Consider the following 14,588-nt stretch of genomic DNA (forward strand, 5'->3'; position numbering starts at 1 on the left):
AAACAATGCTCCATTAATACTGAAGATTAAGGGAGAGGCGAGGGTGGCAAAATAAGAGTGAGATTCTTAAGTCCATATTAAGGTAAAGCTAGTTACAACAAAAGATAATACCTCTCTTTCTCTCTTCAAAGTACAAGCTTTACGTTGCACCTAAGTTAATTGCTCTCCCTTACATTTTGGTAATTGCCCCTAATTATAATTTGGGTGGGTGAATAGTTGACATTGTGCCTCAAAACCCACCATACATGTGTCCGCTATGCAATGACGAAATTGAACCATGGAATGGAGTCGTAGCTGAAGGTGAAGTGAATGTGAGTATCACAATATGGCGGATGAAGAAATGACTAATCTGACGACCCAAGTGTGGCATAAAGGTGCCACAGAAATTTGGGCCCCCCATAGCACGACCAGCTCAACTCTATGAGGCATGAAACTAAACATGGGCATCATCACGCATGTGAAGAAATCCATCCATTATTATGCATTTGTGAAAACATCCATCCATCTACTGAACTCCATGAGACAAATGAAACTAAGTGTGGGCATCATCATGCATGTGAAGACATTCATCTATCTCATACAATGGAAAAGCTTTGTGGAGTCACATCTCTCTCCTTATATATCTAACGCCTACCTACTGAACTCCATGAGACAAATGAAACTAAGTGTGGGCATCATCATGCATGTGAAGACATTCATCTGTCTCATACAATGGAAAAGCTTTGTGGAGTCACATCTCTCTCCTTATATATCTAACGCCATGAAATATGCAGAATTAAACATGAAGTTTTGGGTGATTGAGAGCCGCAAAAGACAATAGAATGTGCAATAATCCAAAATGCAAGTTTTGATTGCTCCTTTGAGGCATGTTACAACAAATGGATAAAGTCTGTTTCTCAGCATGTTGTGGTTGTCAATAATGTAAAGAGGCCATATTTTGAAAGTGCCAGATGAGTGTGGTTTAAACAGTTTAGCCCAAATGCTATAAGAAATTTAACTATGAAGAAGATTACCTTCTTCACTATATATTGGTTTTACACAGTTTAGCACAAAACTCCCCAGTAAATGCTACATATTCATAGAAAAGCTCAGCACTTGTTGAAAATAATGATTTTACACATTTAAACATTATGAATATGTACATCTCTCTGTAAATATATACCAGACGAGCACCAAGCTTACGCACTGCCCAAGAATGATAAAATATATTAACTTTGTCATTCATAATATATTATTTGCCTAGATTGTATACATGAAGATCTCATCATGAGCAAAAAAGAGACCTTCATGTACCCTTTCATCTTGATGTGCTGCATTATTAAATCATTTGAATTTCTGAATTAGATTATAAGTGCCCTAAAACACATCATATAATAAGTGCAATAAATTTAAAGAAATTCATTACCTTACTTTGTGTTACTCTAAAAATAGGTTTCAACCTGTGATGAATTGTTATCAAGGCATTTGATACTTCTCTTATACTGAAAGTAGTGAACTGGATTGATTCTCCAGCAAACCTTTTAAAATCAATTTTATCTTCTTCCTTTTCCTAGAGGCATCCACTGGATCGAACCAGTCACTTGAAATCTAAAATAAATGAGCATACCCAAAATCATTTCTCTGAGTAATCATAATGAATTTATCACATTTTAAAATATCCTCGAATAAACAAACTCACAAAATCAAGGGAATCTCTCTGCTGAACTTCCTTGATGAATAATTCAACATAATGCAGAAGAAACAGCCCACAATCAGAGTAATTTGTTTGCTGTGGCACCTAAAGATAATGGATATATTTGTCAAAATACATGGTATGAACTTCCACCTCTAACGAGAAACACTAGACCATAACATATTGAAACTGTTATACTTCTAATACCTTTGCAGTTCGAAAAACTATCGAGGAGATTGTCTTCGATAAATTGGTGAATTTCTCATTCCAATTCCATGCCTCCAAGAGATAGCTGAATATAGGAATAATACATTTTTTTAACCACATACTTTTCATTATATTAGTCTTCTTGATAATACTTTTCATTCATTGCCTTGCTGGAAACTAAGTGATCCGATGGCTTTTCATTAAGTGATTATTGACTATAGGGGTGCTTTTTTCATAGCTGGGGACTGTAAATGCACTAATAAAAAATGATACTGTGAAAATCTCTCCTATATAGTATAGTGTACCAAAGGATCCATATAACCTATAAGCCTATTAACTTGTTTCAAACAGAAATGGTAAATGACCTTCGGATTGGATTTTCAATATCCCTATGAGAACCTTCCAACGAATCGAAATGAAGGATAACAGTTGTTTTTGTGTAACTCGGGCCCTCACATTCAACTACAATCCAACAGCATTCAAATATTATTTTCATATTCACTTAAGAATGCAAAAGAATAACAGAAGACAATCTCAATTCCCCATGTACAAAATATATACCAGTTGATAAACACCTTTGATTGCAAATGATAGCCAAACTCCAATGAGCACTGTTTACATAGACAAGATGGCCAAATTTAGCTCATTCAGAAAGAAAGTTAGATGTACTAACATCTCTCAAGAATCCAAAATGGCCTATGAAACCGAATGCAAGATTTCATCTGACAAATGTTCTCATCTTGGGGGAAAACAGACCAAACTGAGGATACATAACATCTGTCAAGAATCCAAAATGGCCTATAAGACCAAATGTCAGATTTCACCTAGAAATGTTGTCTCATCTTGGGGGAAAACAGACCAAAATGAGCATACATAAATTAGTACTATGTTCAGGGATGCCCCAGAGATCCCTCAAGAATTTGGCTAGAGGTACAATACACAGACTTTTTATATTCTTGAATACATGTAAATACCTGTTAGATAAGTATGAAATCACAAAAGGGTATGCATCACAGTGGCATAGAAAATGATGATTCCAGATAGTGTCTACATTCACAGGATATGATCAACATAGAAAAGGACAAACAGAATCATACCTTTGCATTATTGGTATGAAAAGATAATCTTTCTCGAAAATGTCAATCCCTGTTGTCCATCTCTTCAGACGATCAAATCCATGTTGATGATTTTCGTCTATCTTTTCCAGCTTTCGAAAGAAAAAACTATTGAAGAAATAAAACCGTTCCCTGTCTCTCAGCGGAAGGTCACTCTGTAGGTATCTGCATGTGAAATAAAAGATGTGTATGACCTTAAAGAATCAGTGTATTGTTTTGCAGAGATGTTGCAGCAGACACAAATTATGGATATGGTTCAGTGTCGAATCTGAAGAAAATTGTGTTTGTAATTTGTTAATGCCCGTCGTGGTGATACTTATCACATATATTAAAGAAGACTTAAAGTCAGGTGCCCCTATGTTATTCACTCTGTATATTCTTGGAATGGTGTTCACGTTCTTGTTATCATAATAATAAGTTACCTTTAGATGGTAACTGTCTTTCCATATCACATATTTCCTCCTAGGCACTTACTATGGGAATAGTTTCATCTAGGATTTCCATTTGTCACCCCATTATGATTTCTATTATGCCTCTACTTGTAGCACAATCTTTCATGTTATGACAGGTAACTTATCTTTGAGAGATGTGATGTACTAGAAATCCTGCCTACATTTGGCTTCTGCTTCACTTTTTCCAATTATTTTTACTTCACTTTTGTCTTTCATCTTACATCTATTTTGACCGTGCTTGTTTCATCTCAATCTAGACGGCAGACACATTATCCTTCTTATCCAAGTTATTGAATTCCTCACTACAATTTTCATCACCACCACACTACACAGATCACATTACATTAAGATGTGAGTAAGAGTAAGATGTCGTGAAAATACATTTTATCTATTGTCGCCTGTAACAACCTGAGTCATATATGTACACCTTTCCTATTTCTATAAACGATTTACGAAACATTCATGCATGGAACTATGCTTTAGTACTAAGAATACTATCTTTACCTAAAATTCTTGATGATCAAAACAAATTCACAACTTCGTTTTGAACTAGTTACTAAGGCAGCAGAATGCATTTCTTTAACCTTCTTTTCAGCTATGAATGTATTGTGACAATTTTGTTAGAAATGCTAAAACAAATATGAAAAGATTAATATAATTGGGGCTATTTAAATTGGTCCACTAGAAAATCTTTAAAAAGCAATCATGTAACTACTTTGTAATTTTCCAAACCTGCAAATCAGATCATGAAGGAACAACTTCTTAACATAATTAATGCCTTCATCCAGAACAAGTTCTCATTTTTTCATTCAAATTTCCTGAAATAAATGATTAATAGTACTGACATGCACCCCAAAAGATACTGTCAATCATCATAAATATGTTACTTACTTTATGTAGAAGTCAATGAGAGTATCACTAATGAATTCATCAGGATTCAAAAGCAAGTAATCATTCTTCGTCACTGTAACTGCATCATTGTCATCCTTTGGAAATAGGATATCCGACCAATCATCCAAAACAAACCTGATATTATATCAACATACAACTGCATCTTAATAAATAATATAACAATTTATTTTTCTTTAAGCAAACATTTCAAAGTGTATACAATTTGCCTCAAATGTTTCATAGTATTAGACTTCTCATCATAGTCTAGCCCTTCCATTGAGTGTAGACTTGTGCTACCAACCAAGTCTTGAATTTCACAAGGAATCATTGTGTTAGAGCTTGATCCTAATGTGATCATGAAATAAGGAAATATATCATAAGAAAATAGAGAGGAGAGAGAAAGAAGGGTGCCAATCCACCCGACCACCAGCGAGCAAAGGGATCGAGACGGACTCGAGCCTTGATCCGCGTCCCATACCACCGTTGTGACATCGAGTCGTACTTGGTACTAGCGCGCTTGCTACAAGAGTTTAATCACCACAAGGACAAAGTCTTGACGTAATCGATAATGTGTCCAATGAGAGTAGTTAGGCCTCATATTTATAGCCAGACCTAAGCCCCCCAAGCAAGTTCACACTTAGCCTTAATGGGTTGTCTCAATCCCAAGGATTAAAAGTAATCCTTCCATTCTTTACACTCCCGGTTAACCCTCACATGCTATCCTCGTGTGTAAAATACTATGGTATAACTTACCACAGGATATTATATGGTCATGCCCGTAACACATTGAACCATTCTGGTGCTTGCAGTTTCAGACCTGAGATATGCATATGGCTCTGGTATCCCACTATACCACTTATAGTTCAGTTGTAGAATTCTCTTCACACACCTAGTGTCCATATCTTTTGTACTAATGCTTTATCTAAGCCTGAACCACCCACAGCTGCTCCACCATTGGGATTAACTCCTTTTTCAAAACAGGGCTGAACTCTCATGATTGCACCAATTGAGCCAATTCCCTTTTGGAAGAACAGTCCAATTGACCTTGATCCTTACCAATAGCCATGCACTGTGTGTCCTAACTTTCTGCAATAACATCAGTTTCATGTGAACTTTTTCTTTTCCCACCCCCTCTTCTCTCAGGTGCCAAGTTATATCTCTTCATCCATGAGTAATATGGTGGGTTCTTAAAAATTGGTGGTAGAAAAACCCCTAAAGTGTGAGAGTTATGACAATACCATCAAACTTCCAAACCTCTAAAAGTATCCTCTAAACTTCTTTCCTAAACCCTAAATTGCTGTTATTTTACCACTGAATTTCTTTTTCTGACCTCATTTCACAGATTCCTACTTTTGCTACACAGATTCTCAAGATTTTGAACCCTGATCTGAATCCCATGTGTCACACTTGTTGACCATGTACCTTATAGGAAAGAAACACAAAGACCGGATAGACTATAGATAGAGAAAAGAAACAGCTGAACCAACTTACAATTAGCAAAGAGAAGTTACAAGGCAAATCACTCTATGACGTGCTCTTTCTTAAAAAACTTGTTTTTGTCACCCACACTTTGGATTTATATGAGTAGCACAACTTCAAATGAGAATAGCACCACACTCTTTATCATAAGCTAACCGTGTGGTGTGGGCAGCTACAATGGATAGAATTGGCACATTACTGTAGAGAATCTGGCACATTCTCTTGCATCCCCTTCAGTCAACTGCATGAAATAATTCCAACAATGGTATCTACCATCAATGAAGCTTGTTCCTACACCATAAATATGCACCTGAAACGGTTTATAGAATTCTGATCCTCTCTATGGAGGCTCATACAGTATCTCAATAACTTCAATTCTAGGGATCCTATTACACAATACGAACTGAGTGACTTCTTATTCATTGTTTGCTCTTATAAGTAGAGAGATTGAATACTTTATACTGCAGGAGAAAAGACATGTCTACCAGTCTTATTGATTAATTGTCTAATGCCTTTCTCCCTTTGAGTGAATCAGATGTATCGATGATTGACAAGTTGCTATAAGCTCATAACATTTCTTTTGCATTCATAATTTTTTTTATTTACTATTAATTTCAGGGGCATGTCGACCAGTCTTATTGATTGATTGTCTAATGCCTTTATCCCTTTGAGTGAATCAGGTGTATCGATGATCAACAAGTTGTTATAAGCTCATAACATTTCTTTTGCATTTGTAACCTTTTTCATTTACAGTGACTTTCAGGGCCCTACAATCCTTTATAAGTGATTGTGAAGCCAATTTTGCTCGTATGAAAAGACTGGCAAATACATTGGAGCTAAGGTGTATAAGAATAAAGCACAATACAAAAGGATCAAGTATTAACGGAGGAAGGAACCTGAAGGGATATAGAGTTAGAGGCGTTTTTCAAAAGTAGAAAAAGCAGGAAAAAAGAAAAAGAAAAAGAAAACGCAAAAAGAAGGCAGAGAAAAAAGCTCATAACTTCTTCATCTCATATCCTTATTTCAAAAGAAAAGATTCGTGAGAAAGCTGTGAGACCTAACAAAGGAAGATTCGTGAGAAAGCTAAACTAGTAATATAAAAAAACGACTCACATAAACTCAAGGATATGAAAAAAAGAAAAAAGTAAGAATAACACAACCAAAAACCTATAAATAGGAAGGTATTCTTAGCAATCAAGGGAGGAGGAATAGAATATCTACAAGGAGGAGGAGGAATAGAATATCTACAGGGAGGAGGAATAGAATATCTACAAGGAGGTGGAAGAATAAGAAGATTAGAAGAAGTGAGAAGAGGCTTAGTAGAAGAAAGAGGGAAGGAAGAATAAGAAGATTAGAAGAAGTGAGAAGAGGCTTAGTAGAAGAAAGAGGGAAGGAAGAATAAGAAGATTAGAAGAAGTGAGAAGAGGCTTAGTAGAAGAAAGAAAGGAAGAATAACAAGGCTAGAAGAAGTGAAAGGAGTCTTAGTAGAAGAAAGAGAGAAGAAGAAAAGACTATTATTGATTAGGGTCATTAAGATTAACGTAGTTCTTTGGTGGGGTTGTTCTTTTTAGAGTCCAAGAAGATTGTATTGTTTTCCTAATAATATATTGAAGTATTCATTTCTCTTCCTCTTCTCTTCTCTATCATTTTTCTATCTCTCCTCATCAGTGATCTTCCATCTCTAGCACACAGTTAAAGATACATAGGATCAACTTGACATAAGCTAAATTTTAGTTCCTAGGAAATCTCTCTCCAATCCATAGTTATATAAAGCATATATAAATTTCACATTAATATTGTGCATAGCTTAAAATGGAAAATGGAAAATGAACAATACTGTTTTGCCGGCTTCCAACGTAGCTTATAATCATCAGAAAGGCTAGTAATCTGCCTTATTTTTTCTTCTAAAGATTCATCAGTCTGTATTCTCAACTTTGACAATGCATCAAATGAATGGCCTGTTCCAAAAATATCATTATTAGACACCATACTTCGAAATGGATTTTTGTTGGATTGTAAGAAAATACATATCAGCTCTTACCATTGTCTATCCAATGTTCTTTCATCTTCCTTTCAAGAGTTTCTGCTCCAGATTTACCCAAACTTAATTCAATGATGCCACCTAGTCTTTCCTAATCAATCATTATAAGATCAAAAACACGCAGTCATAATCAATAACAAAGTCAAAACGGGGTCCAGAAAAAGTTATGATACATAATATAATACATACTAGTAAATGCCCATGGAATGCAATTGAAAAACATATTTCAAGGCTTAAAATCAAGCACAGAAGTTGACACATGGCAGAATTTGGTTGTTATATAGAATGATAGAATTTCTTAGCACCATTCAAATCAAAAGCAATTAACAGCTTCATAGGCAGGTCCAATGGGATGAAACTTTAAACTATGAATGCCAAACCAAGAACTAATGCAAACTATAATTCTACGTGTCATACACAATATTTGAGACTCTTTAATCTCATGCATCTCCTAAATGATATTGTGTCCTAATTCAGAACTATCTATCAACAAACGAATGGAATCCAATTCCAAAATGCATTCAGAAATTCCAATCATATTATCCCTTTGAATAATTGGTTCATCACAATCAAATCTCCTTGACATAATACAAACCAAATGCAATGAGCCCCTTCATAAACTGATAGAGTTTTTCATAATCTGCAATGAGACCTTCAATCGAGATGAACTAAACCTGAAAATCAAAAATGCATTGCCAGGGGCATAGACTTACCTCTCCATAAATACAACATTCAAAACTCTCAATCTCATGTAACATCCACATGACATTGTACTCCAGATCTGCACTACCTATCTTCAGAATTATGCCATCCATTTTGAAAAAGAGTGTTGCACATGTGACATGGTTCCCTCCTAAAAATGGAAGTATCTTTCCACCAATAGTGACTTCTTTTTCCTCTTTTACAAATACCTAAAGCACAATACAAATAATTACACAATTTATAAGTAGTAATCCAATTAAAAATGTTATTAAAAGCTGTTCAAATTTAATCTTATTTTAAAATTATCTAACACTGTCCTTGTTTTACTTATTTTTTATATCAGAATAAGGGAGGAAAACATTCTCATTAACTATCCCATTGACAGAGTTTCACATTGTCATCAAAGATACAATAGCCACACAAGTGATTGCTTGAGTTACTATTTTGGACTACAATTTTCAAATCATGATTTCGAAAATCTGATATTTAGAGATTTACTTATTGAGAATAGAGATTTATAACATAGTCAATGGTGTGAAAATTAATAGAATTAAAAACTCTCTAGAGTAAAGGATCTAAATTTTGTATACTAAGGACAGTATACTGTATTATTTTTAATATATGGATGTGTGTTCAAAATAAGTGCTGGTTCTCGAAGTTGATGCTCCATGCAAACATTTCACTGACATACCCGATTGTGATAAGCCTGAACAAAGTCGCAAATTTGTGTACTCCCATCTTGATGTGAATCTGAATCAGAACTATCTGTCTGAAGAGAAAACTAACTGTCAAGTTTTTGCTTTCGACCTGTGACTACACTTCTACTTCAGACCGTGGAATACTAACCTCAATTGTATCACTTTCAGGTGACTTATCGAGAATGGTGACCTCAATTGGATTGCTTTCATGCAATTTACCTCGTATAACTTCCTGGGATGTTACCTTTCGATGAGGATTCTTTTTTGCTTGTCTTCCAGCCTTCACTCTTTTCCCAGTTACCACGGATCTTCGTTGCCGAACTTCAGGCAAATATATAGATTCAGAAGATTCTCGAGTCTTTGTATAGGAACAAACAAAGAAGGATGTTATGTGCATAATTATATAATGTATCTGTGTATGTGTGTGTTTAGATTGCATATTGAATATAAATGTTATGTGTGTGTATGTATGTAGTTTAAAATGCCCAAAAATGGAGTAGATAAGCTTGTGCATTGGATATTGGTACATGTCTTTCTTTTAATTTCTTGCATGCATGATTTTCTTATGTGCATCATGGGCTGCATGTAAAGGTACATGAAATTCGGATGTTCAAAGTCTTTATGTTGCATTGATTACATGCAATCCATGCTTTTCCAATGCATTTAGCACTAGAGACGAAAAACATATAGATCATTTCACTGTTCAATGTTCATATATTACACTCGACATTACATGCAATCCATTTTTTTCCAATACATTTGACACACAAAGACCAGTACATAAACCTGCATAGGATAAGTACATAAGTTTTTATTGCAATTTGTTTTTTCTGATGCATTTGAGACTTGATACCCATAAATAAAGATTTATAACAAGAGAATTAGGACATAAACAATTTCACTGCTCAAAAGCCACAGATGCTATGAAATATGAAGTACAAATCAATAGTCCCTGGGAGATATTGAGCTCACATGCACTGTGGAAAACCCTCTTCTTGATCTCTCTGTTCTTATTGTGACTTTTCAGCTCATCTTCCTCATTGAATTCAAAGACATCCAATGGAGAGGATACATTTGAACTCTGATCATTCTTAATGCTTCGACCTTCCCTTGGTTCCATTGATAGCTACATTTGCATCCCAAATAACTGCATGTACTGCTTGAGAAATTACATAATTCTGAAATCAAAGTTAATAAATATGTTTCTTTCTTATACAAATACGTTATTTTTCTTGCTTGATTGAAACTCAGTTTTCTTCCTTAGACAAAACCGAAACATAATTTCAAATAATGTTTTTGTTTCCTTAATCGAAAACACATTTTCTTCTATGTGCGAAGAACAAATCATATTTCAAAAACGTTATTTCTTCCTTATACAGAGAGTTGAAACATAAAAAAACGCTTCTCTCCCTTAATCAAAACACAATTTTCTTCCTTATTAAGACATCATTTCAAATGCTCTTATGTTCAAGTGAATCAAATTAAAAAATCATAAATTGAATCAACCCATGAGAATATCGATACATTCCATATGCTTATGTGATGATTATCAGCACCATTTAACAGGCAGAAAAGAACCTTCTTCTGAGCAGAAGAAATCAACCAAGAGAAAAATAAATAAACACTTCTCTTGATAAATAAACACTTCTCTTCATGCAGAGAAGGAAAACTAAAGCATTCATTAAAATGTTATAACAAAAAGTTCTCGCCTGATTCAGGAGAAGAAAACAAACCATTTCTGCATATTCCTTCACAAGCTTAGTGCACAAAAGCTCGTACCTAATACAGAAGATGATGGCGATGGTGATGGTGGTGATAGAATGCAGTAGTGAAATCAGTCGTGTGTGTGTGTGTGTGTGTGTGTGGATGATTCTGTTGATGAAGGAGGATGATCGCCTTCTTACAGCGATTCTTTCTTTCTACAGTAAATACATACATACAGACACACACACACACACACACATATACATAGTAACATATATATGTATATGTATGTATGTATGCATATATGTATATATATATATATATATGTATGTATGGCTCGTTGCTATCCTGCACCAAATCATAAAGAGGGCTGGTGAGGGAATCGCGGCCACAGACGGTGCAGGTCGCCTAGAGGAAGGTGCGTGCGATCTGCACCGTCAGATTTCGATAAGGAAGAGCGCGCGAAAAAAAAAGTTGTTAGAGGTCGCCCAACTCTGAGTCGATGGTCACCCAACCCTGTCAGAGGTCACCCAACTCTGAGTCGATGGTCACCCAACCCTGTCAGAGGTCACCCAACTCTGAGTCGTTGGTCACCCGACCGAAATTGGTCACCCAACTATGACTGTTGCAAGTTGCCCAACCGTTTTAGGTCACCCAACCCTGACAGTTACAGGTTGCCCAACCGATTGGTCTCCCAACCGTTGCAGGTCGCCCAACCAAATGTATCATTCCAACCAAAATCTTCAAATAAGCTTGTTAATTACCCTTAAAACTTACAATAACATATCAAATAGTCACAAAATTCAACCTTAAAATACTTAAAACCGACGATCTTTACCATACTTATGTTAAAACAAATAATCATATTAAAACATAAAAGTTGAAAGTTAAAAAACATTTAAAACATAAAATGAAGAATGTAAACTTACAATAACATATCAAATAGTCACAAAATTCAACCTTAAATTACTTAAAACCGACGATCTTTACCATACTTCTGTTAAAACAAATAATCCTGGCAAAACATAAAAGTTGAAAGTTACCAAACATTTATGGCTCATCCGGAGATGATGGCAAGATGCGACCACAATTCTTGCAACAATCAACATTTGAGTCCCTTGATCTAAAGGTCAAGGCATCGCAATGCAAGCATCGCATTTTATCTGTCGCACATATTGGCAACCGCCTCCTAGCTCGACTTGCGCCTCTTTGCATTTTTCCTGTGTGTGCCTTGGAAGTGTTTGGGGAGCTGCCAATAAGATCTTGTGAAATGTTGATTGATGCTCCCCTTTTTGCACCAATTGCTTGCTTACGCCCTATGGATCCACGGTCTTCTTCGTTAGTTGGTTTCGGTGCACCTGTGTGATACACCAATGTCTCACTTGTTTCTTGAATGGACTCCATACATGCCAAAATTGCTGCACAGTCGAGGGATTGTAACCCTTGCTTAAAACATTGAATAGCCCCCTCAAGCGTTTGTAATTTCGACAAACATTCCTCCACTCGTGATGTTATAGGGTTTGTCTCCTCGACTGGTTCTACCTCTGTCTCCATTTCCGTCTCTGTGAAATGGTCATTGCGCATATAGGTTGCATGATCTATAAAAGGCAATGACCCACATAGATGTGGCATGTGCCTCTCAATAATCATCCTGATGCCAAGTATATGCTTACATTTACTCGCAGGGTCGTGGCAATCACAATATGAACATTGGAGCGATACATTATACCATACATCCGGTTTTGTCAAGCTCAATATTTTAAACCAATATCGAGGCTCGTCCACAATATGCATTGTCGCATTATTAGTTTCATACCTCTCTAGTAGCCTTTCGGCCTCTTTAAGTCTAGTTGTTTGATCCCTACAATTTGCACGTGGTGCAAATCTACCACTCTCACATATTTCTTGTCGTTGCTTGTACCATTCAATAACAGTACCCCCGATGCAAGTGCCAGTTTGACTGTCCCCGATTAAAACATGCACAAGATCGGTAATTGATCGGTTTATCCTCCCTCTTAAGGCAGTATATTTGATAAACTGCCAATGTCTCTCCACAAGATTGGTAGTGTCAACATGTCCGTAGTTGAACATTCTACCAAATTTGGGCCACAGTTTCCTCCACACACATGTCAAGCCACACCATCCTCCTTCTATATATTGCCAAACACCTGGCTTGTTTGCATATTCTACCTTTAAGTCCTCACATTGGGCATTGAATGTGGATTCCGTAATGCATTGCATGAGTTGGCACATCCGATTATAAAGGTGGTTTCTCTCACTTGCACTTACCTTTGGCAACAAGTTGTCCAACCCTGCTTTTTTTGCATGGAAGTGACACAACAAAAGTCGACAATGTGTTTGCGACCTTTGCCCATTTGTAACTATCCAAGATAATCGGTCTGTTGCAACCACATTACTTATGGCATTATACGATGTCCAACTTTTATCGATGACTATGGCATTTGGCCTCACATTGGGCATCCGTGCAAATATGACTCTCAAGCAAGTTTCTAAAGCTACTTGCTCATGGTTAGACCCCTTATCAGAACTACATATCATGTACCATAATGGGATACCAACTCCCATGGCATTTGGAGCCACAGCTGCATATAATGGCAAGCCAAATTGGTTTGTTTTAAACGTGGAGTCGATTGCCCAAGAGTTGTTTATCGACAGTCGCTCACACATCTTAACATCCATTCATCTTGGAGCACCAAGATGAACGGTTGCCTTGCAGGAGATCCATATTCACCAGGCAAGTAGGGTTGGACATGAGCCACCTTCCCAAGATCTCGGAGGGCATAGGCATCTTGCATCATCAAAGACCAATCAACCCCTGACATGGCACTCCCGATTTTTAACTTGTTGGCCATGTTATTGACCTCCTTTGGTATCATAAAGAACCTATAACTCACAAGGTCTAATGGACTAGCCTTGGACTTATGATATGCTTCCTTACGCATGCTCATCCGTGCCACGTGTCGTGCGCAACCAACATCAAAAATGTCATCTCTACAACAACTTATAACATTTGGGGCCACTGGCAAATAGTATGCATCTGGTCTACTTCCCGGTACATGACCCGTATGAGGTCCATATATTGAAAGGGTCACTGTCCCATGGTCAACCCCGCCATTCATTCGAGCGTTCACATGAAAAGTACACCCACATCGAGATGAATGCTTTCTACGTCGAGTGCATGGATATTGCTTGTTGGCCACACCGGATCGGTGACAATTATACCTAGTCACATGTGCACCCCTTGTGACCCCTGTACGAAAGCGTGTGTGATACCTCAATTGAACATCTATCAACGTATCATCAACCCTATGTGCCTCTATCTTGATCACTTCTATGGGTCTAGACTTTTTATATTTCACGACACTTGTCCCCTCCATGTCAGATGGAGTTAACCTCGACACAACTTGACAACCGCATTGGTCAATCACTGCTTTCACATACGCACTAGGGATCCCATAGTCACGAAGGTCATTGGACCAATTTCTCTTTAATTCTGTCAGAGTACCTGTCAAAGAACGGTGCGATGCGCCACAATGTGACGCCAATACTATCTCCCTCCATTTCTCTACGTGCGTAATCTGAAGATGAGGCGATGCCTTAAGGTGT

The 14,588-nt window shown here is 36.7% G+C and overlaps 1 protein-coding gene across 3 annotated transcripts; it reads right to left on the bottom strand.

Moving 5' to 3' along the window:
• Positions 1-1,001: 1,001 nt before the first annotated feature.
• Positions 1,002-11,199, bottom strand: LOC147863950 (Cysteine proteinases superfamily protein). Of its 3 annotated transcripts, none has more exons than XM_087320419.1 (15): positions 11,037-11,199; positions 10,230-10,413; positions 9,406-9,578; positions 9,251-9,328; positions 8,571-8,768; positions 7,858-7,948; positions 7,654-7,774; positions 4,338-4,472; positions 2,977-3,159; positions 2,441-2,490; positions 2,245-2,341; positions 1,880-1,964; positions 1,679-1,777; positions 1,406-1,587; positions 1,002-1,310 (listed from the first exon to the last, which is right to left on the bottom strand). In XM_087320419.1, the coding sequence occupies exons 2-14, from the start codon at positions 10,375-10,377 to the stop codon at positions 1,477-1,479; spliced, it is 1,569 nt and encodes a 522-aa protein (XP_087176545.1). In that variant the 5' UTR covers positions 10,378-10,413; positions 11,037-11,199; the 3' UTR covers positions 1,002-1,310; positions 1,406-1,476. The 3 variants fall into 3 exon arrangements, with proteins under 3 accessions (XP_087176545.1, XP_087176546.1, XP_087176544.1); XM_087320420.1 differs by having other exon boundaries at positions 10,230-10,435; positions 11,037-11,187; XM_087320418.1 differs by having other exon boundaries at positions 10,230-10,435; positions 10,782-11,075.
• Between the last annotated feature and the right edge of the window lie 3,389 nt (positions 11,200-14,588).

Source organism: Azolla caroliniana, unplaced genomic scaffold (assembly GCF_043228905.1).
Source record: "Azolla caroliniana isolate FFs.n. ecotype wild unplaced genomic scaffold, voAzoCaro1.0.p SCAF_5, whole genome shotgun sequence".
NCBI classification, from domain to species: Eukaryota; Viridiplantae; Streptophyta; class Polypodiopsida; order Salviniales; family Salviniaceae; genus Azolla; species Azolla caroliniana.